General features: G+C 43.2%; 1 protein-coding gene across 1 annotated transcript in view; it reads left to right on the top strand.

Moving 5' to 3' along the window:
• The first annotated feature begins 4,944 nt into the window (after nucleotides 1–4,944).
• Nucleotides 4,945–24,286, top strand: part of LOC147727494 (alcohol dehydrogenase 1-like) — a 288,449-nt gene continuing 269,107 nt past the window's right edge. The window contains exon 1 of the mRNA XM_086961571.1: nucleotides 4,945–5,058. Within this exon, the coding sequence (XP_086817697.1) occupies nucleotides 5,041–5,058 (18 nt within the window). The 5' untranslated portion in view covers nucleotides 4,945–5,040. The remainder of the gene's footprint in view (nucleotides 5,059–24,286) is intronic.

Genomic DNA, 24,286 nt, shown 5'->3' with positions numbered 1-24,286 from the left:
TCAGGAAGTAGAGCGGCGAAGCCGAGACACGAACCGGCAACCCCAGCCACCGGAACGAGTACACTAGCCACTAGGCTATCTTCCAGCTCACTCACATGCATGCATAGTGCACAGAAGTATGCAGGAACAAAGGGGAATCCAATACCCACAGAGCGGGAAAAATAACCCCAGGACAGGAGAAAGGCGTACACAGACTCATGGCCGGAACCTGAGTCCGAAACCCCCGAAAGGAGAGTACGTGGAATCCGACGCACAGCAATGGGACACCAGTGCCCAGCTTAGAGAAAATGTCATATGTAACAAAACAAACAGGAAGCATTCATCAGAAACGAGAGCCCCTTTCAACAGCACTCACCCACTCCCCTGACAAAAGTAAACCAGACACGCAGCTGGAAAACTAAGCGGAGCGCAGGCGTAAGTGCAAGCTCCAACCAACTGGAAACACCGGAGGCTACAAGCATGAAGGAGATAGACAAGAACACCACACAGCCCACAAGCCGCATGCCGACAGCCAGAGGCATGGGAAAATATGCGGCAACCCTTGGGACCGGGACCGTCTGAGGCAACGGCCGCAGAGAAACCGGGCCAGCAAGGTAAGCCTCCCACCGGCAGAGTCCGCCCACGCCGGGCCGCAACCAGAGCCCGCTAAAGCAGTGAAAAAAAAAAGACCCCAAGTCGAGGGGGTGGGGGGGTGGAAAGCATACAGCAGCCCCGGGGAAGGCAGTGAGCGGCTTGCAACACAAAGCAGCAAAAATTATCACGAGGCAGTAGCCAAAGCAATCGGCGGGCAAAAGCGGCCCACGCACGACAAGCCCAGGCAGCCACTGGAGCGACATAAAGGGAGCCCTCACAAATACGAGGCACAATGCCCAGAACCTCCCGCAGTGGGTACAACGTAGCACTGAGGTACAGCAGCCGTCGCAACGCCAGCACCGGGCCGAGAGGGTGGACTGGAGCGGAATACAAGAAATCCCATAACAAAGCCTGTAGCCCTCCCGGGGGCCAAAGGGACCCCGACAGAGAATGTATCCACAGTGCGGTCCAATAACCGAGAGGTGGGGAGGGACTCCCAGGGCTATGTGGAGCAGTGAGGCAGCCGAGCCGAACCACAGAGCCCGCTAAAGCAGGGCAAACGGCCCCAGATGCTGAAGGAAACGCACAGCTCACCACAGCAACAGGCACACGGACAGCGGGAGGGGGAACGGCAGACAGACAGCGGGAGGGGGGGGCGGGCAGGCCCAAGGACAGCGGGAGGGGGGGCGGGCAGGCACACGGCCAGCGGGAGGGTGGTCAGAAAACAGCCAGCGGGACAGGGACAAGACAAACAATGAACACAAACATCGGGGTAAAAAAAAAAATAAAGTACACGTCCACAGTGGCCACGTCTTCATGACGTTGCGGAGAGGGAAAGAATCGGTGGAACGCCCACCAATTGCCTCGGTAAAAGATGGACAGATCTCTCTTCCAATGGCTAGCCTCCATTTATGGAGCTAGCCAATGGAAGAGAGAGGCTGATCTAAAGCACACAGTGTAAGACATAAGATTTCGCTCTGTGCGAAAGTCTGCTGCACAGACTTTCGGCGAGGCGAAACCTAAAAAGGACTAAGAAAGCCCAGAAGAGGCTAAATAAAGTAAAATAAAGGAATAAAAAGAAGAAATAAAAGGGACAAAAGATCAAAAAAGAGAAAAGAAGACAAAAGGCAAACAGAAAGAAAAGAGAGAAAAGAAACAGTAAAAGAAGAAAAAGAAGAAAAAGACAAAGAGCAAAGGAAACATAGAACAACGCACAAAGGAGCGAAAGAACAAAAAGAGGAAAGAGCATAAGAAGGCAAGAATGGCAGACCCAAAGCCCAGAGCACAATACAGGAGGCCACTGCCGTTCAACTTATCGGAGCCACAAATAGGAAGCAGGTGGGAGAAGTGGATCAGACGGTTTGAAAGATATATGGAAGCGATAGATGTAACAGACGGAAAGAGATTAGGGTTACTGCTGAACTTAGCAGGGGATGACTTCGAAGAACTTCTAGTGACTCTGCCTACCGAAGAAACAAAGACATATGAGAAACTAAAGAAATGCCTAACAGCCAAATTTGACTCACAACGGAATGTTGACTTCGAACGATATACATTTACTATTGCGTGTCAACAAGTTGACGAAACGCTAGATGACTTCGCGACAAGGCTGAGAAAACTGGTGACACATTGTGAGTTCAACAAATTTTGATAACGAACAAGCAATAAGGCTACGGATCATTGAAGGCTGTCGTGACACAGGATTTAGGGCAAGAATACTAAAAGAACCAACCTCATTGGAAAACATCCTGTCACTGGCAAGAGCAGAGGCGAGAGCAACGGCACATGCCAAGGAAATGGAAAGAGGGAAGAACGTCGAAATCGAAAACGCACACCTCATGACAAACAAATATCGCACAGGCCGGTGGAGGAATGACTGGAGGGAACAAACAGAGAGGAGACAACCTGAAGCAACATGCTACAGGTGCGGAATGGAATTTCCACACAGAGGCCCGTGCCCAGCGTTTGGCCAGACGTGCAAAAGATGTAATGGAAGAAACCACTACACCAGTGTGTGCCAAGGCGTACAATTCAGAGACGACAGAGGAAGAACAGGAAGACAACAAGACACGTCAGGTATGTCGACAGAGAAAGGAGAAGTTCATCACGAGGGTCAGGCGAAGAAGAGAAAGTGGAAAGACTATACCACATGTCGAGGTTCACACAGAACTGAGTGGGGGAGACTAAAAAGGAGAACAACACACCCAACAGACAGAAGCATACGAGAAAAGACGGACTCGGCAACAATAGGAGTAGGAACACATGAAGCGGAATTTGTACTGGACAGTGGTGCAACATGCAATGTCATGTGTGCATCAGAGTACGAGAAGATGGAAGCCAAGCCGCCTCTGAGAGCGTCCAGAGTGGAAGTTTTCACCTGGGGATCAAAGAAACAGGTAACAAACCTGGGAAAGTTCACAGAGGAACTGAGGTATAAGCCATTTTGCCGCCCTAGGCGGACGCCTAGTCCTGCCTAATGTAGAAACGACCCTGACAATTCGGCTGCAATACATTTTAAATGTCTATCATTGTCATCAATTTTAAAAAATCTAAACACAAAAACACCTGAAATCTAATTTGATCCAGGGCTGGTATCATGAAAGAATGTTTCTGGTACAGCGCCTGCAATACATAAGGTGAATTCATGTACCCAATATGACTCTGCGTTAGTGCTTTATTTTAGAGAGCAAAGCATAGAAAGAGGCAAACCTTTCACACAATTTCTAAGAGGTTGGGGTAGAGTCTCAATTATTTTGTGCTTGGACACTAGCCAGCACAAAATATTGTTTTCCTAATTCACTTTCCAGTGCAAAACTTGTTTTCTGCTGGAGAGTACTCTAAAGGTAACGAAAACAGGGCGAGGCATGGCTTTGCGTTACTTAGTGCTAAGAGGGAATTACTTGGGCATTGCCATGCAACCACCCCTACCTTTGATGCAAAACCCTATCTACGAACTACAATAGACATGGTTTAGTCCTAAAAGTTAACACAATTTGAAAGGAGGCACTAAAAGGAGAATTTTTTTTATTTCTGCTTTCTTTTCCGACTTTGCATGCGTGCTGCACTTTGCAGCACATATACACAGATACAAAGTAGGAAAAGCTTTAAAGTGTGACTAAGCATAGTATTTTGTTCTGGATGGGTTTCCTTTCAGTACAATCTAAGCTAGACTCACGCAGACACCCTTGCACTATGGTGCAAAGGTGTGTGCATAAGGCAGGGCAGCTCATTTCTGCACTGGTGCCAGGGAAAGGGGCGGGAGAGCCATATCTCTGTAGATATGGCACTCTCCCATTCCCTCCCTCCCACACAACCCAGCGCAGCTTTTTTGGCTGCTGTGCTGCTTTCTGTGATTCTTTAGAGAATCTGGGCCGTAGCATTTGAAAATAAAGATCTAACTGCCAGATTCATCATGGTCCCGATTTGCGAGTCCTTAATAGCGATTATTAAGGAATCGCTATGAAGGACTCGCAAAACGGGATTTATGTAGGAATCGCAATTGAATCTGCGATTCCTACTGATTCCTTATTTGCGATTAGCTAACTGCTAATCGCAAATAAGGATTAACTCCCCATTCATTCCTATGGGCTACACGCAAATAAGGAAGCTATTTCAAGGGTGCCATGGGTGTCCAAAGGACACCCTGTAGCACCCCTGAAATGCAATCTACATTGGTGTTGCGCACACACATGTCCAAAGGACATGTGTGTAACATGCAACTTAGAAAAATGCGTTTAAATGCATTTTCCGAAGTTTTCGCTATTTACCACGAGGTTTGACCTCGCGGTAAATAGCGGCCCACAATTGCGATTTCGCAATTTTAAAATGGTTCATGAATTGCATTTTAAGGAATCTCAAATAGAGATTCCTTAAATGCAATTCCTTGCAAATGTGCGAATTCTCAATTAGCGAATTTTGCATTTGGGATGATGAATCCCAAATGCAAAAATTGCACTCGCTAAGGGCCAGATTCTCAGAATCTGGCTCTTTGCGAGTGCAATTTAACTTGATGAATCTAGCTGTAACTCCGTTAAATTAACTCAGTTGACGCCATACTCGCGCAAAAAAACGGCACTTGGCACTACACCAGAATAGCCACCCTGATACGCCCCCAGGTGCTCAATCTCTTTCTAGGTACATCTAGCTGGACAGACCCCACCATAGCCGAAATATTCGAACCTAAAATGGCACCTTTCCAATAGGTGACTTATCTCTTATTATAAGTCAGTGAACTCGCTTGAACCCACTTGAACGCAGGTCGAAGATCAGTGTGCTGCTGCGGCTTTCCAAGGTTCTCTAAAAAAGCATACGTCAATTTGTGTAGAAAAGACTGATAACGTCCTGTGGGAGGGGCGCCCTGTTGGCTTGTGTATATGAGGCCAGTTGGCTCACGCGCAAACCTAGACGGTATCAACGCGAGCTTCACGTCTGACGCAGGTGTGCGCGAGCTGCAAGCAAGATATATTCATGGAGACTGCAGGGAAAGTAAGCCTTAAATGCTTATTAACTTTTTAAAAAAAAATACCTCTGTATTTTATGGTTTTACACAACGTAGAATAATGTCTTACATTTGTGAACATCTTACTTCAAATGCTTTGTAGGTTAGTGGACAAGCATGCCATAAGCAACAACATTGGTTAATAAAAATGTAATAAAATCCCAGCAACCGGTGGGGAAAAGAACTGCAAAAGTATTACAAGAGCTTTTTCCCATATCAAAACTCCTTAAAGCGTGGGTGTGAGAATAGGAGTGAATTACATATTTTCCTTGAGGGCATTTCCTTGATTCATAACATTTACTACTGGCATTGATGAAACATTTCCGTGTCCTAATTTGACCCAATATTGTATTTTGCACGTGTAACACATTACTATCTCGCCCCTTTTCGTTTTCAAAGACAGCCAGTCCTTTTCTTATTTTGTCTTTATTACCCACATCAAAAAAGGAGTTCCAGTATTATACACAATAAGATATTAAATAGAACGTCCGCGAATATAGACATCACATGGGACATTTTGGTAATCCACTTGGGAAAAAGTATATAATCCACCATGGGAATTTATTGAGTCCACTAAGGGCATTTATGTAATTCAGTTATGGAATTTATGTAAACTATGTGGGGGATTTAGGAAATGTGTGTAGCCCACCTGAGCCTGAGAAATGCATGTGATCCACCTAGGGAATTTAAGTAGTCAATCTAGGGAAATGATGTTGTCCACCTGGAAAGTGTATGTAATCCACCTAGTTTATTCGTGTAATTGAAATCCTGTAATCACAGTGTTTTTCTTCCTTCAGATTTTACTAGACCGATGTTTGAACCGTTATTTCAACGTTCTTTTAGATTGCTTTAGGACAAATAAAATACCCCTGGCTTCCACAAACCAGCCACTTGTATATAATCTGTGAATTTCTGCATAGGAGTCAAGTGACTACGAAGAAACCAGGGTGGAAATGAAGTGTTCAGGTTAAGTAAGGTGTCCTGGCAAAGATTCATAGTCTCTTTTCTAGACTTGCAGCTCTTCTAGCAACCAATGAAAACGTGATCTGCCCATTTCAAGACACAGTTTTGCTCCTTAACATTTCGTTTACATTGTCAATATTAGGGGGCTTCAACCCAGAGGCACAGCACCCATGTTTTAGTTTCAGTGATACTAAGCCAAAGTTCAATGTGAAGAATTTATATAAAGACAGAGTCAAGCTAATTCTTCTTCTGTCAGTGAAAAAGAAACCTCTCAAAGATATTCAGCAATCACAGACACAATTCGACCTGTCAGTATCCCACATATGAGGTGAATCGCTTTTAGGCAGGACATTTTAAGTGGCAGGAAAGATCGACTCATTTCATTTTTGTGTCTAGTAAACAATGTCCAAAACAACTGCAACGATGTGCATGGGAAAATATACATTCATCTTCAAGGTACCTATTCCCAAACTATACTAATTACGTCACAGTTACGCGGCCCAAACATAGCAAACCTCGAACAACCATGTATGTATTTGTATCACAGTGCTATGTTTAAAGACACATTTCCTTTAGATTTTATTGTTCTGGGTGAGATCCAAACCCAATTCTTCTTTATCAATCAATCAATCAATCAGGACATTTATAGAGCGCGCTTCTCACCCGCAAGGATCTCAAGGCACAGGGGGGGAAATTGCTGCTACTGCTCGAAGAGCCAGGTCTTGCGTTGCTTCCTGAAGGAGAGATGGTCTTGGGTCAGTTGTAGGTGGGTGGGGAGGGAGTTCCACGTCTTGGCAGCCAGGTAGGAGAAGGATCTTCCTCCGGTGGTGGTTCTGCGAATCCGTGGGATGGTGGCGAGGGCGAGGCTGGCGGAGCGGAGTTGACGGGTGGGTGTGTAGGTTGTTGTGTAGGATGCAGTTGTTGAGGTATTCGGGGCCAGTGTCGTGGAGAGCTTTGTGAGCGTGGGTGAGGAGCCTGAACGTGATCCTTTTGCTGACAGGGAGCCAGTGCAGGTCTCTCAGGTAGGCAGAGATGTGGCTGTGTCGGGGTATGTCCAGGATGAGTCGTGCAGAAGCGTTCTGTATGCGTTGGAGTCTTTTCTGTAGTTTGGCTGTGGCTCCGGCTTAGGGATGTATGTCACTACCACGCGCGCGGTACAACGAAGTACCATTACAACGCGGTTGTAACAACGCAAGTCGTTACAACGACTTGCGTTGGGGGGGCGCAAATTTAAAGAATATAATTTACTATTCCAACACCAGTCCCCGTGGATAGTAGGGAAGGTGTTGGGATAGTAAATTAAATTATTTATTATCCTCAAGCGCCACCCAGCGCAATTCGTTGTAACAACTTTCGTTGTTATAACTGCGTGGTAATGGTACTTCGTTGTACCGCGCGCATTGTAAACGCTGTATACCCCGGCTTAGAGGGCGTTACCGTAGTCCAGTCGGCTGGTGACGAGGGCCTGGGTGACCGTCTTTCCTGTGTTGGTGGGGATCCACCGGAAGATCTTTCGGAGCATGCGGAGGGTGTTGAAACATGATGATGAGATGGCGTTGACTTGCTTGGTTATCGTGAGGGAGGAGTCCAGGATGAAGCCTAGGTTGCATGCGTTTTTCCAAGGGCTTGGGGGCGGTGCCCAGTGCAGGGGGCCACCAGGAGTCATCCCAGGCAGAGGGGGATGGTCCCAGGATGAGGACTTCCGTCTTGTTTGAGTTCAGTTTCAGCCGGCTGAGGAAGAGGATCAGCTGGGTGTCGTCGGCGTAGGAGATGATGTTTAGGTTGTGTTGGCGTGCGATGGCTGCGAGGGGGGTTATGTAGATGTTGAAGAGGGTGGGGCTGAGCGAGGAGCCTTGAGGTATGCCGCAGATGATCTTGGTGGCCGCAGAGCGGAAGGGAGGTAGGCGGACTCGCTGAATTCTGTCGGAGAGGAAGGAGATGATCCATTCCAGGGCCATTCCTTGGATTCCGGCATGGTGGAGGCGGCTTGTTAGGGTGCGGTGGCAGACTGTGTCGAATGCCACCGATAGGTCGAGGAGGAGGAGGGCAGCAGTTTCCCCGTTGTCCAGCAGGGCCCTGATGTCGTCAGTGGCTGTGATGAGGGCGGTCTTGGTGCGGTGGTTTGCTCGGAATCCGGACTGCGAAGGGTCGAGGGATCCGTTAGTCTTGAGGAAGGAGGTTAGCTGTTTGTTGATGGTCTTCTCGATGACTTTAGCAGGGAACGGGAGGAGGGAGATGGGGCAGAAGTTCTTGAGGTCCGTGGGGTCTGCAGTGGGTTTCTTCAGGAGGGCGCTGATCTCCGCATGTTTCCAGCTCTCCGGAAAGGTGGCAGATGCGAAGGAGTTGTTAATGATGTTCCGGAGTTGGGGTGCGATGATGGTGTCGGCTTTGTTGAAGATGTGGTGAGGACAGGGATCGGCAGGGGAGCCGGAGTGAATGGTGTTCATCAAGAGGGTGGTGTCTTCAGAGCTGACAGGTGTCCAGGCGTAGAAAATGGAGGTGGGGGGCGTTGGTTCAGTGGTAGGGTGCGAGGACTGGGCGCTAAAGCTGTTGTGTATGTTGGCGATCTTGTGGTGGAAGAACGAGGCGAGTGCGTCGCAGAGGTCTTGCGAGGGCTTGATGTCGTTGTTGCTGGCGCTGGGGTTGGAGAGCTCTTTAATGATGTGAAAGAGTTCCTTGCTGTTGCGGGTGTTGTTGTCCAGTCGTTCTCTGAATGCAGTCCTTTTGGTGGTGCGGATCAGCTGGTGGTGTTTGCGGATGGCGTTCTTGAGGGCTGTCATGTTTTCTGTTGACTGGTCGTGGCGCCAGCCTTTCTCGAGGGTACGGCAGACGTTTTTGGAGTCTTTGAGGTCGTTGGTGAACCACGAGGTTTTCTTGCTGCCGGGTCTGCTGGGAGGATTCTTCAGCGGTGCAAGGGTATCGGCGCAGTTGGTGAGCCACTGTGTGAGGTTACGGGCTGCTTCGTTGGAGTTCGTGGTGTTGGTGGGGGGGACCCTGCTTCAGGGCCGGTTGCTCCACGCACTGCACGACTCCCCGTGAGTGTGCCAGGCTTCACCGCTGCTGCCACGAGTTCGCCGCTGCCCTGCAGCTAAGCTTCTGGTTGTCTTCCTGTGCCTATTTTCTGCCCGTGTCTCGTCGCTGCCCCTGCAGCTGAGTATTGTGTGTTTTCTCTGTGCCTGTATTGCTGCCCGTTATTGTCTTGGTTTCTTCGCTCCCTTGCCTCCGTTTTTTCCCACTCTTTATTGCCCCGCTCCCCGCTCCCCGCCGCTGCTCCCCTGCGGCCCTGCCCACTTCTCTTCTGTACCCCCTCCCATTCGCCTCCCAGCTGCTCCTGTATGCAGCTGCAGACTTCATTTACTAAATAAAGGCGTATTTTTGCTGAATATTAATGGCGTCTCTCATGTTGCCCTCTGCATTTTAATATTAATCTCCACTACTATTGGCATGTTTTGTGAGGTATTTTTCCGGTCAAATATATTTTTCTAAAGAACTTTTACAGCACATTGACAGGAAACTAAATTGTTCTGCCTTCAAAAACCCTTGGCTTTCACGCGTAATGAATGCTGCATCATCTTCTCACAATTACAGCTATTATGTGCCTGAAGTACTGCTCTAAAGTATATAAGACTGCAATTTCATCTTTTTTCAGTTGCGCCTTTTTCCGCAATGTTTCAGCAATGCTCTATTTTGACTATGTTGAATATTACTAACATTTAATATTTTCCACATTAGTATATTTTTCTGTTTTTGTTGCTCAGAACAACTTATTTGGTGTATTTCTTCAGAGTGCATAATGTTATAATCTTCAATTTTTCAGCAATGCTTCATTATGTGGCACATTAGTAACGCTTCATATGTTAGACTTCATTCTCATTTACTGTTTTCAACAATATTGCTGTATTTTTGAGAGGTGATTTCCTGTCATTTATATTTGGCAACTCTCCCACTGCGCATTGAAGGGCCAAGTGTTAAGAAATGAGCTTCTGTTCTTTCCTGAGTGTGCATAGGGCTTTGCTTGTTATGGTTAATGTGGCATTGTTCACCATCCTCAACATTGTTGCTACACTTTGTGAGGTTATTTCCTGTCACATATATCTGGCAACTCTCTCACTGCACACAGAAGGGCAAAGCATTTTGAGGCGAGCTTCTATTCTTTCCTGAGTGCGCATAGGGCTTTGCTTATTGCGGTTAATGTGACATTGTTCCCTGTTCGCAACATTATTGCTACATTTTGTAAGGTGATTCTCTGTCACATATATTTAGCATTTCTCTCACTGCGCTTTGAAGGGCCAAGCATTGTGAAGTGATCTTCTATTCTTTCCTGAGTGCGTATAGGGTCTTGCTTGTTGTGATTAATGGGGCATTGTTCTCTGAGATACTTCCACTAACACTCAAACGCTAGGACCTACTAGTCTTAATTGTCTGGTTTAACAGGTACCACTTAAGTGTGGTTCTCTCTACGTCTTCATATTATTCTTGGTGTGTTTTTTCCTCTCAAGTTACTTTTCCAGTTGGTATTACCAGAAACATTTTCACAAATGTCTCATACTAAGAATGGTAATAAAGGCTCTAAGCCATCTTCTTTTGCAGAAGTGATTAAGCAACCTCGTGCTACAATAGGGAAGAACTCTCCTTCATCACCCTCCTCTTCATCCTTAGACGCTTCATCTTCATTAACAGACACAACTATGGATCATATTTTAAAGGAAGTGTCATCAATAAGTTGTCGTCTAGCGGACATGGATGCTAACATTTCTTCTCTCAAGGCAGAGACCAAATCAATAAGAGCGGATATTGCGCACTTTCATAATAAAACAGACATCTTAGACCAAAGGCTTAAAGCAGTAGAAACACAAATGGATTCATTCAATAACAGAGGTCAGGATTTGTCATTTTTACACAGTAAAATTATTGATTTGGAAGACCGCAATAGACGAGACAAAATCAGTTTTTTTGTTTTTTCAGAAGGAATTGAAGGGCAGAATGCTAGCTCTTTTTTGTGTACACTCTTCCTAAATAGCTGGGAGTTACTTTTGATCCATTGCTAGAGATACAGCGTGCTCACCGGATTGGTCCTCCTCATAAGGGCTTCGACTCCAGACCAAGACCTTTAATAGCACATTTCTTGAGACATGATCAGGCTCGCCAAATTTTAATGCTGGCACGTTCACAAGGTAAATACATCTATAATGGTCAAGAAATCCTTATGGCAGCTGATTTTTCTAGAGAAACAAATGAGCGGAGAAAGGCATTCCTTCTATGAGAACCTCATTAAAGAAAATGGGCATTAAGTTTGGTCTCTTCGACCTAGCACGCTTCCGCATTACCATCAATGGTAAGACTTAAGATTATTTCTACAATCCTGATGATTTAGAGCACTTCTTAGATAATTTGTCAATACAAGATGTGGAAATGCAGCAATCAGTCTCTGTTCAGACTGTTCAAACTACTAAATATCCTCTATACCTTACTGAAGGAAGACACAGAGAACTTGGAGAACTCCGCCAACATGGTAGAGACATTGAACTCGCTCCTCGCACTCATGCTGATAAAGTATCTGCCCCTGCAACAGCAAATATTTTCACTCATGACAAACACAGGTAAAAATCTTGCTCTCCTTTAAAATCCGCTTCAGAGGAAGAATGAAATTAAACTTAAGAGCAATCACCTGATTCTGTCTTAAACTGTACCTATGTAGTTTTACATTTATCTTACATTATAGTTCTGCAATACGTCATTATATTTAGCTAATATTATTATATATATTTGACATTTATAATATATACATACTCCAATTATAGATTGCATACGTACTATAAAATGTTTTAACAGATCTCTTACCCTTCTCCTTAAACTCTAGATATTTTGATAATTATACCTCTCTTTTCATGCATGAGATGTTTATATATTTATATTCCTTTTTAGTTAGCAATTATTAGCTATTATCCTTATTCATACTTCTAATTATTCATATATTATTCTTTTTTAATACTGATTGTTGAATCTTGTATATATATATATATAGGGTATACTTATGCACTCTTTTTATTGCTGTCAATTATTATTGAATGTTAATCTATATGCTTATTCTATTACATTGCCTTTAGGAAAGTATATAGGTATAGGTATGTGTATTGATACGCCTACAGATACAATAATATATTTAAGATAAAATTAAATGTGTTGACATTTCACTTTAATATGGCATTTTGTATTATCCTTCATGAATTTGTATTATTAGATGTCTTGATATTATTCTTGCATTACTTCTATTTGAATTCTATATCTAGCTTGTTTTCACCTTTTATACTAGTCCTAGCTACAGAATACTTATTACCTCCTGAGGGGGTTTTGCCCGTGGTGGTGCTCTGGTGAGCCCAGATCCGCGGTCAAAAGTTAACGTATTGATTATATTTTGTATTTCTTATTCTATTTTTTATTTCTATTTATCTTTTTTTTTCTTTTCTTTTCTTCTCTCTCTTTTTTCTTATAATTTTTCTTGCTTCCTTTTAAACTTCATCTGATATCCTAAATACTTCGTCTCTCACTCTCCTGTAATTGCCCTTTTCAATACTTTCAGCACTTCTCAACACTTTTCTCATTGATTCATTGGTATTCGCAGATATGACTAACACCCGCCCTATACGTATTGTAACATGGAATGTTAATGGTTTGACACATTACATTAAACCTAAAAAGGTACTTTCATATTTGCAGTCTAAAAAAGTAGATATAGCTGTGTTACAGGAAACCCACCTTGATGAGCTGGAATCCAACAAGTTATGCAGAGACTGGGTGGGAAAGGTCTTTCACAGTAGCATTACTAAATGTCCTTCTTCAGATACTAACCCCACCCGTAAATATGGAGTGGTGATCCTAATTCGCAAGTCCTTACCATGCTCTATATTGAAGGCCTGGGAAGATCCTGACGGTAGATATGTCTTTGTCAAACTACGTATTGGAGATGCCCATCTTTGCGTAGGATCAATTTATGCTCCAGTGGGTGCTAAGAAATCCTTTTTTCTTCATTTGAACCACCTGCTTTCTGAGATCAATTGCTCTCATTACTTGTTGGGAGGGGACTGAAATTTGACAAGAGACCCGGTTCTAGATAAGACTGGTCCTCTTGACAAGAACAATGCCTCCGATAGAGTCCTCATGTCTGATATAATGGAAGACAATGGCCTTGTGGATCCATGGCGCCTTTCTCATCCGACTGACTTGGAATACACATTTACATCACCAACTCATGGCACTCTTTCTAGACTTGATTATTTTCTTCTTTCTCAAAGAATTGTTCAACTTGTCCGTGAATCTACTATTCTGGAAGCCTCTAATTCGGATCACTCTCAAGTTCTTGTTTCTTTACAGACGGGTCTAGCTAAGCCTGGTCGTAAACCCTGGCGCCTAAACATACAGCGTTACAAGACCCCTCAGGGTAAAGCACAACTAAGTAATCATCTTCAATATTATCTCTCAATTAATAAAAACTCTGTAACATCCAGTAGAATCCTTTGGGCTGCTGCCAAGGCCACAATATGTGGTCAACTTATGAGAGATGCTTCAATAGCTAATAGAAAAAATATTGTTAGACAACAACAAATAGAACATGATATTCAATTATTGACCCAATCATATACTAAAACACCTACTTTGCAAATTCGTAAACTATTAGTACAGTCTAAAATGCAGCTTAATAGCCTTTTCACTTCTAAAGCTGAGTATGCTTTGCAAAAAATGAAACATAGACACTATGGCAGGGAGAGAAGGCAGGGAGGCCCCTAGCAGCTCAGCTCCGTCAGCGAGAGGCTGCTGTGGCAATCTCAGCTATAAAATCATCAGATGGGACTTTATTGACTAGTCCCCAAGATATTGTTAATGAGTTTGCATCTTATTACAAATCTTTATATACCCCAGAACCCTCCTGAGATTTAGCTAACATGAATTCTTTTCTTTCAAAAGTTAATTTGCCTAGCCTATCTGAGGAGGGCAGAGCACTCCTAGATGGTCCAATCACAAAAGATGAAATTACAAAAGCTATTGCATCTCTCCCATATAATAAAGCCCCTGGTGACGACGGTTTCCCTGCAGAATTCTACAAATGGTCTGGTGACAAAATTATAGACATATCAAATACTGCTTTTCAGGAGGCAGACGCTACAGCTTCTTTAGGCCCTATCTCTAATAAAGCAATTATCGCAATTCTTCCTAAGCCAGGAAAAGATCCACTATTATGTTCTAGTGATCGTCCCATATCCTCCTCAATAGTGATATCAAATTTAAGGCCAGCATTCTAGCTTCCCGGCTTCAAAAGGTTTTACCTTCTTTGATTCATTCTACACAATTAGGTTTTGTTCCCGGAAGATCATCACGGAATCATTTACGTACATTATTGCATACACTCCATTCGACCAAATTCTTGCAAGAAGAAGCATTAGCATTATCACTTAATGCAGAAAAAGCCTTTGACCGGGTGGAGTGGCAGTATCTCTTCACAATCTTGGAGAAATTTGGATCAGGATCTCACTTTATACATAAAGTTAAACTGTTATATAAAGATCCTGTGGCTCAAGTTAATGGTGGAGGATTCCTTTCTGACTCTTTTCCCATTTGTAGAGGGACTCGCCAGGCTGTCCCCTCTCTCCTCTGTTATTCCTCCTTGCATTAGAACCCCTTGCTGCTGCTATTCGTCAGTCTCAAATTATAAAAGGAATACCTCTACCTATTGGACATTCAAAAATCTATTTTTATGCCGACGATATACTGCTCACCATAACTAATTTGTCACATTCTATTCCCTCCTTGCTTAATATTATAGATGAATTCTCATCCTTCTCTGGATATAAAATAAACTGGGACAAGAGCGACGCCCTTCCAATTTCAAATTGTACTACAAAGGCAGCAATCCAGGGATTCCTTTTTCACTGGCAACAATCTTGTCTAAAATATTTAGGGATATTAGTGAATAAAGGCACAGAAGGCATGGTCACAGATAATATAGGTCCCTTAATTTCCCAGATGCAACGTGAATTCGACAAATGGAAATCTTTGGGTTTATCATTATGGGGCAGAGTCCAAGCTGTGAAAATGGTCACGCTTTCTTGTTTTCTTTACACACTTGGGATGCTTCCACTTACTATACCTCTGTCCACACTACGCCTCATTGACTCAAAAATAAAATCCTTCATTTGGGGATCCATGAAGCCTCGCTTAGCGATACATAAACTTAAGGCACATCATTCCAAAGGAGAATTGAGTGTTCCCTCCATAGAGCATTACTTTATGGTTTTACAACTGTCCCAAATTCCATACCTAATGGCAGATGAATCTAGTACACCACAATGGATGCATATAGAGAGATATCTGATATCTGCTGATCCAGGATTATCAGCCTCGTATGGGACAGGTACCAGACGGTTTGATCCTTGCAACCCTTTATTGGCTGCAATGCGCAAGGTTGGGCAAAAAGCACATTGAATTTTAGGTTCCAACTCATGTATTCATGTTAAAAGCCCCAATTTGGAATAATACAGGTATACGAATTAAGGGTAAACCTATTCTCTGGTCTCAATGGAAAACAGCTGGAATTATTACTTTAGAACAGCTTCTACACAATGGTAACCTTGAAGCCTTTAATTCATTGGAAGAGGAATTTGGAATTTCATTGCACCAGAAACATAATGATCTACAGCTTACAACCTGTCTTAAAAAACTTATTGGATTGCCTCTTTTTGCCTTACAAATTTCACCTCTAATATCATATTTATCTACTTGGGGGAAATGTAAAGGAGTCACGTCAGGCTTATATAAAATATTCACATCACATTTATTCTCTCAATCCACTACTAATAATCTTAAGGACAAATGGCAATCACGATTATCCACCACTTACAGCGACCTTGAATGGATAGATGTATTACTCAATTTAGGTAAAGGTGCCCGGGAATCCAGATTGAAATTTTCTTTATTCAAATTACTCCATGACTGGCACTGGTCCCCAGTAAAGTTGAACAAGGCAGGATTACTTCCACATACGAATTGCTGGAGATGTAATAATTATGGTTGCACTATCATGCATATTATATGTGGATGTCCCATGATTCCATCCTATTGGCATTACATAGGCCGGACATTAAGTCGCACTGTTTCATTACAACTACCGCTTTCACCTTTCACAATTATATTACATGATTTCAAAATCTTTCTAAATCTCAGAGTAGACTTCTGCATACTGCATTAGCAACTGCCAAAATCTGCATACTCAGATTATGGAAATCTCCAACTCCACCATTTCCAGGATCCTGGCTTACAACAGTGATACAAATTGCTTCCCATGAAAGAGTTATATATAATGTAAATAATCAGTTGGATCTGTTTTATCAAATTTGGGCCCCCTTCTTCACACTAGATGATGCTTCAGTGAGAGATAGTGCTTGTACTTCTATGCAACATACCTATACACCTTAATCTATTATCAATTTCAAAGATCTTTCCTATTTTTAATACTATCTTTTATATCTTGCAAGGAATTTATTTTATTGGATACGTTTACAGTTTTCCTCTTCTATCACATTGTTAATATGGATCACTGACATAATATCGACGACAAAAATATAGGCATTTCAAAAATCGACTACAAAAATATCGAAGTCCTATCTACAAACAGGTAAGTACAAAAATAGCGAATCAAATATATTGTTTAAAAATATGTTCTTAATAAAAATATTGAATTTATTAAAATTAATGTAAAATTAAATAAATATTAAAAATAAATAACTAAAATATACTTAAAAATACTTAAATAAGCTTAAAATTATTAAATAATTAATTTGAGTTATAAAAAATAAAACATATATATATATTAACATATTATTATTAAAAAATATACAATATTATTACCGTAGCATAGCAAGAGTGTTAAAATTACTATTCCCACTCCAATGAGTGCAACAGTAGGGAAAGCGCTGGATAGCGTAGGGGTAAAAATTACTATTCCCACTCCAAAGAGTGCAACAGTAGGGAAAGCGTTGGATAGCGTAGGGGTAAAAAGTGCTATTCCCACTCTAGTGAGTGCATCAGTAGGGAAAGCGTTGGATAGCGGGAGGGTCAAAATTACTATTCCCACTCCAGTGTGTGCAACAGTAGGGAAAGCGTTGGATAGCATAGGGGTAAAAATGACTATTCCCACTCCAGTGGGTGCAACAGTAGGGAAAGCGTTGGATAGCTTAGGGGTAAAAATTACTATTCCCACTCCAGTGAGTGCATCAGTAGGGAAAGCGTTGGATAGCATAGGGGTAAAGATTACTATTCCAACGCCAAAGAGTGCAACAGTAGGGAAAGCGTTGGATAGCGTAGGGGCAAAAATTACTATTCCCACTCCAAAGAGTGCAACAGTAGGGAAACCGTTGGATAGTGTAGGGGTTAAAATTACTATTCCCACTCCTAAGAGTGCAACAGTAGGGAAAGCGTTGGATAGCGTAGGGGTAAAAATTACTATTCCCACTCCAGTGGGTGCAACAGTAGGGAAAGCGTTGGATAGCGTAGGGGTAAAAATTACTATTCCCACTCCAGTGAGTGCATCAGTAGGGAAAGCGTTGGATAGCGGGAGGGTCAAAATTACTATTCCCACTCCAGTGGGTGCAACAGTAGGGAAAGCGTTGGATAGCATAGGGGTAAAAATTACTATTCCCACTCCAGTGGGTGCAACCGTAGGGAAAGCGTTGGATAGTGTAGGGGTAAAAATTACTATTCCCACTCCAGATAGTGCATCAGTAGGGAAAGCGTTGGATAGCGGGAGGGTCAACATTACTATTCCCACTCCAGTGAGTGCAACAGTAGGGAAAGCGTTGGATAGCGTAGGGGTAAAAATTACTATTCCCACTCCAGTGGGTGCAACAGTAGGGAAAGCATTGGATAGCATAGGGGTAAAAATTACTATTCCAACTCCAAAGAGTTCAATAGTAGGGAGAGCGTTGGATAGCGTAGGGGTAAAAATTACTATTCCCACTCCAAAGAGTGCAACAGTAGGGAAAGTGTTGGATAGCGTAGGGGGAAAAATTACTATTCCCACTCCAGTGGGTGCAACAGTAGGGAAAGCGTTGGATAGCGTAGGGGTAAAAATTACTATTCCCACTCCAGTGAGTGCAACAGTAGGGAAAACGTTGGATAGCGTAGAAGTAAAAATTACTATTCCCACTCCAGTGGGTGCAACAGTAGAGAAAGCGTTGGATAGCGTAGGGGTAAAAATTACTATTCCCACTCCAAAGAGTGCAACAGTAGGGAAAGCGTTGGATAGCGAAGGAGTTAAAATTACTATTCCCGCTCCAAAGAGTGCAACAGTAGGGAAAGCGTTGTATAGCGTAGGGGTTAAAATTACTATTCCCACTCGAAAGAGTGCAACAGTAGGGAAAGCGTTGGATAGCGTAAGGGTAAAAAAATACTATTCCCACTCCAGAGAGTGCAACAGTAGGGAAAGTAAATACTTCATATATTATTTAAAAAAAAATAATATCTATAAAAAATTAACTAAAAGTAATTACCAATTTAATATAATATAATAATTAATCAATTAAAATTACAAATTTAATTTAATTATTACAATTAGTTACCTATTAATAGAATTTAATTACAAATTAACAATTAATTAATTAACAATTAAAAATCAATTAACAATTAATTCAAATTAAATACAATTAAATAAATTGAATTATTGAATTAATTATAAATACATTACTTCCCACCCTATTCCCCTATAAACCCACAACCCACTACAGAAAATAAATTAGTAAAATAACATAATTAGCAATTAATCAATTAAATATAACTATTTGGCAATTAAAATGTAATTAATTACCCATAATAAATTAATTAACAATTGATTCTAAATAAATACCAATAAATCATTTTACATATTTAATTAATTATAAATAAATTACTTCCCACCCACTTCCCCTATAAACCCACAACCCCCTACAGAAAATAAATTAGTAAAATTAACATAATTAGCAAGTAATCAATTAATTAAAATTAATTGCCAATTAAAATGTAATTAATTACCAAATATAAATTAATTAACAAATAATTAAAAATGAATACCAATAAATAAATTTACATATTTAATTAATTTTAATTAAATTACTTCCCACCCTAGTCCCCTATAAACCCACAACCCACTACAGAATTAAATTACGCAAAAATTAAAACAACAAAACTCATTAATTAAAATAAATTATAACATAAATACACACTTTTCAGATATATAATAACATAAAAACACTATAAAAAATTCGATATTATAAAAAATTCGATAATTTTAATAACCTATATTATATACTTCGATATTTTAACTATCTATATTTTTAACATTCGATATTACATTACTAGCCTCAAAAACGATATTTTTGATGTCTATATTCTGTCTATTCAATATTTTGTCCATTCTATATTTTAAACTCGATATTATGTCCATTCGATATTTGTTACTCGTTATTTTGACTGTTTACCTGGTTTTAGTTTTTTATGCTTAGATTGATGATATTATCCTCTCTTATAATATATACATATCGCTCTCTTATCTTATTTAAATTTTCTTTTGTATAATTTAGATTTGACTATATTTAATTTGTCATGATTAATTACCTTTTTACTTTCTAATGTGTTGACCTACAGATAGTGTCTTTTGTCTGATGCAATGTTTATATAATTAGACAGTATAATTAACATGCTACACATTTTCCTTTCCATAGTATATTGAAATGAGTTCATGTAATTTATTATTTATTTCACATATGGACTAGTATACTGTTATATATTTTATATGCATTGTTTTTGTACATGAAATACTAATAAAAAATGATAACACAAAAAAGAGAAAGAGTAACAACCCACCACCCCCACCCCCGATGCACTGTCAGTAAACCCTCCCCCTCAAGTTACTGCTCATCCCTCATGGAACGAAAAAGAGAGAGAACAAAAAAGTAGAAAAGAAGAAGATCCACTCCTGAACTACATTTCAACATACTATCCTCAGTGTGTGTCGACATCAAGTGAGGCGGGTTCTAATGGAAGACCCCTATATTTAGCCCACCGTTTCCATATCTTTGTGTGCTTACGCGGACATCCCCTGGCCTTAAAAATCGGAAGCTCTAGGCCCATATTGAAGTCTAAGCCATTCTTCCATGCTGCTAAGGGGGGTGAGGTAGTAGCCTTCCAATGGCGTGCAATGTCACATTTGGCTAACGTAAGGCCCAAAAACATTAGATGGCGCTTGTATATATTGCCACCAATCCCATCCATGATGTGCATGAGTATCAACTTGGGTGAATAGGGAAGGTCCCATCCCCGGACATCCGACAGGCAAGCCAACACCCTTTGCCAGAATCGCACAATCACCTCACATTGTCATATCGTATGAAAAAGGGTACCATCCTCTTGCCCACCACGTAGGCAGAGGGGAGAGGCTATCAAGCCCGCCCTGCATAAGCGAGCACGGGTATAGTACACCTGATAATTAAACTGAATTAGGCAAAGCTGCATAGCTATAGCAGCTTCTCTGGGGAAATAAAGAGCCTCTGTCCAATCTTCGCTTTCTAATGGGCACAGATCCCCCTCCCAGGACTCCCGGAGTCGATCCAATGTGGTGGGACTATTAGTCACCAGGGACTGGTAGATTTTGGAGATTTTGTGATCCTGTAGATCCCCCATAAACAACTTGGCATCAATGGGGCTGAAGTCTGGGAGTGACTCCAGGTTGGCGACACTGGGGAGAAGGGCATGTCGGTGCTGAAGATATTTATAGAATTGAGTCTTGCACATCATGAAGTCCTGTTGGAGCTGCGCAACTGACTTAAGGGTCATATCCTGCATCACATCCCCAAGGGTGGATATCCCTATGGCATCCCAGTCTTTTGAACTGTGTTTAAACAGTTCAATTTTACATAATTTTGTAATTCACAAAGACTCTTTTCTCCACATTCATGAAAATATTGATTTCTTTTCTCTGTTCATGTAACATTATTTGCCTTTTAGTCACGTGATTAATTTTAGCATAGAAAGCACATTATATATCTTCTACATAAAAGTAAAAAAATGGCATAAAGCGGCATAACTGTTTTAAATTCATACAATGCTTAACCCTTCAAATATTCATCGTTGTTGATTGTCGGAGCATATAGCATTGCCAAAATCTGTGCTATGTCTGAAGTGCAGTTTTCTCTTTAATGAGCAACATTATTGGAGAATGAGCGAGGGTTTGGAACATAGAGTAGAGTATTTGACATTCCAATGCTTTGTGGAGCCCCGTTTTGAGCCAACTGTGTGTGCACTCTACCTAGTTAATCTCAGATCAGTGTGTTAGGTTGCGCTGTGTCATGTTCCACTGCTAGAAGCGCCATATATGTGGCAGTCATAGCCAGTAATGTGCAAAATGCACCTGGGCACAATAACAATGAAGTTCAAAATCAGGCTCAGCCAGCCCTCCTTGGTCACAGGGCAAGGTCAGCATCTAACAATTGGACCTGAGGTTGCCAGTGTAGTCATAAGTGATTTGAGTGTCAGGGTCCCCGTGGTATGTGGAAGTGGTGGCTCCTCTGCTAAGGCAGAGTAGCGTCGCCCCACTGCTATTTCAGCAGTGCAAAATATAAAAATAAAATGATAATAACAGGACTTTATTATCATATTCTTTTTCTTTATGGGAGTCGGGGTGGGGATGGGCTCTGTGATGCCAGAGCAGGGGACAAGTGGTTTACACTCCTCTAAGTGCCCATTATGGTTTGGCCGGCCCTCTAGGGCCGGCCAAACTGTCATGCGCTTTTGGCATGTTCTCCATTGGGCTGTGTTGTACAGCCCCCTGGAGAACAGGCCCAGACTCCCATGCACCACCTGATCGTCCAAACAGGACACTCAGACCAATAATGACGCTGCTTCTCCAGCATTGTGATTGACTGAGATAGTCTGGAAGGCTGGGTGCTTCTGGTCCTTCCAGCAGACCGAGGACAGAGGAGAGGCATGCGGCTGCAGAAGAGGCATGCGAGGCAGCTGCCACTGGTCAATCAATCATTAATTTGTAGAGTGCACTACTCACCCGTGAGGGTCTCAAGGCTCTGTGGGGGTGAAGAGGGTGCTGCTACTGCTCGAACACCCAGGTTTTGAGAAGTCTCCTGAAGGTCAGTTAGTCCTGGGTCTGCCGGAAGTGGATGGGGAGGGTGTTTCATGTCTTGGCAGCGAGGTGGGAGAATGATCTGCTACCAGTGGTCGTTCGGTGGATGCGTGGAACGGTGGCGAGGGTGAGGTCAGTGGGCGAAGCTGGTGGTTCAGGGTGTAGAAGGTGAGTCGTTTGTTGAGGTTTGTTGGTTTGGTGTTGTGGAGTGCTTTGTGAGCGTGGGTGAGGAGTTTGAAGGTGATCCTCTTGTTGACGGGGAGCCAGTGCAGGTCCCTCAGGAGGGCAGTGATGTGGTTTTGGCAGGGATGTCAAGGATGAGGCGAGTGGAGACGTTCTGTTTGCGTTAAAGTCTTCTCTGGAGCTTGGCCGTGGTTCCCGCGTAGAGGAAGTTACTGTAGTTCAGCCTACTGCTGACGAGGGCTTGGGTGACCGTCCTTCTGATTCCGGTGGGGATCCATTGGTAAATCTTGCGAAGCATGCAGAGGGTGTTAAACCAGGAGGAGGAGACGGCGTTGACTTGTTGGGTCATTGATAGTGTTGAGTCCAGTATGAACCCCAGGTTGCGTGCATGGTTGGTGGGTGTCGGTATAGCTCCCAGCATGGCCGGCCACCAGGAGTCGTCCCAGGCAGAGGGGGTGGAGGCGAGGATGAGGATCTCTGTCTTGTCAGAGTTCAGTTTCAGGCGGTTCTTCATCCACTCTGCGACGGCCTTCATTCCTTCGTGGAGGTTGGTTTTGGCGGTTGCGGGGTCCTTGGTGAGGGAAAAGATCAGCTAGGTGTCATCGGCATATGAGATGATGCTGAGGTCGAGCGATCAGACGATGTTGGCAAGCGGTGCCATGTAGACGTTGAAAAGGGTTGGCTGAGTAATGATCCTTGGGGTACGCTGCAGATGATCTTAGTGGCTTCGGTTCGGAAGGGGGGTGGCGGACTCTCTGGGTTCTGCCGGTGAAGAAGGAGGTGATCCAGTCCAGGGTTTGTCGCAGATCCCTGTGTTGTGGAGGCATGTGCATAGGGTCTGGTGGCAGACAGTGTCGAAGGCGGCTGAGATGTCCAGGAGGATGAGGGCCGTGGTTTCGATGTTGTCCAGCATAGTTTTGATGTCTTCTGTGGTGGCGATGAGGATCGTTTCGGTGCTCTGGTTGCTGAGGAATCAGGATTGGGATAAGTCCGGGATGTTGTTCTCCTCAAGGGAGCGGGTCAGTGACCTGTTGAAAGTCTTTTCGATGACTTTTGCTGGGAACGGGAGCAGGGAGATGGGCCCGAAGTTCTTTAGGTCCTTGGGGTCCGCCTTGGGTTTCTTGAGTAGGGCATTGATCTCAGCGTGTTTCCAGCTCTCTGGGAAGGTGGCGGTCTCGAAGGAGCTGTTGATGATATTCCCGAGTTGGGGTGCTATGATGGAGCTCGCTTTGTAGAAGATGTGGTGAGGGCAGGGGTCGGATGGTGAGCCGGAGTGGATGGTGTTCATGATTTTGATGGTGTTGTCGTCATTGATGTAGTTCCAGGTGAGCAGGAGGCCGGTTTGGTTGGTGGGCCGTGAGTTTGAAGTGTTGGCGGCTGTCGGGTGGGTCTGGGTGTTGAAGCTGTCGTGGATGTCGGCGATTTTATGGTGGAAGAAGGTGGCTAGGGAGTCACAGAGGTCTTGCGACGGTGGGATGTCGTTGGAGCTGGAGCTGGGGTTGGCGAGTTCCTTCACAATCTTGAAGAGCTCTTTGCTGTTGTGTGTGTTGTTGTTGATGCGTTCCTTGAAGGAGGTCCTTTTGGCAGTTCGAATGAGCTGGTCATGCTTGCGGCTGGCGTTCTTGAGGGCTGCTTGGTTGTCCGGTGTCTTTTCGTGGCGCCACTTCTTCCCAAGTCTTCAGCAAGTCTGCTTGAATGCCTGGAGGTCGGTGGTGAACCCGATGGCCCTCCTGTTGGTGTGTTTGTTTGAAGGTTTCCTGATCGGGCGAGAGTGTTGGTGCAGTCATCGATCCATTGCCTGAAGTTGTGGGCGGCTGTGTCGGTGTTGTTGGAGTCGATTGGTGGGTCTCCGGCGAGGGTGGTGATTAGCTGGTCTTCGGTGACCTTGTTCCAGCTGCGATGGGGGATTCGTT

This window comes from Lissotriton vulgaris, chromosome 3_1, assembly GCF_964263255.1.
Source record: "Lissotriton vulgaris chromosome 3_1, aLisVul1.2, whole genome shotgun sequence".
NCBI lineage: Eukaryota > Metazoa > Chordata > Amphibia > Caudata > Salamandridae > Lissotriton > Lissotriton vulgaris.
Note: the sequence above shows the minus strand (reverse complement) of the source record. Positions and strands in the feature narration are given on the sequence as shown.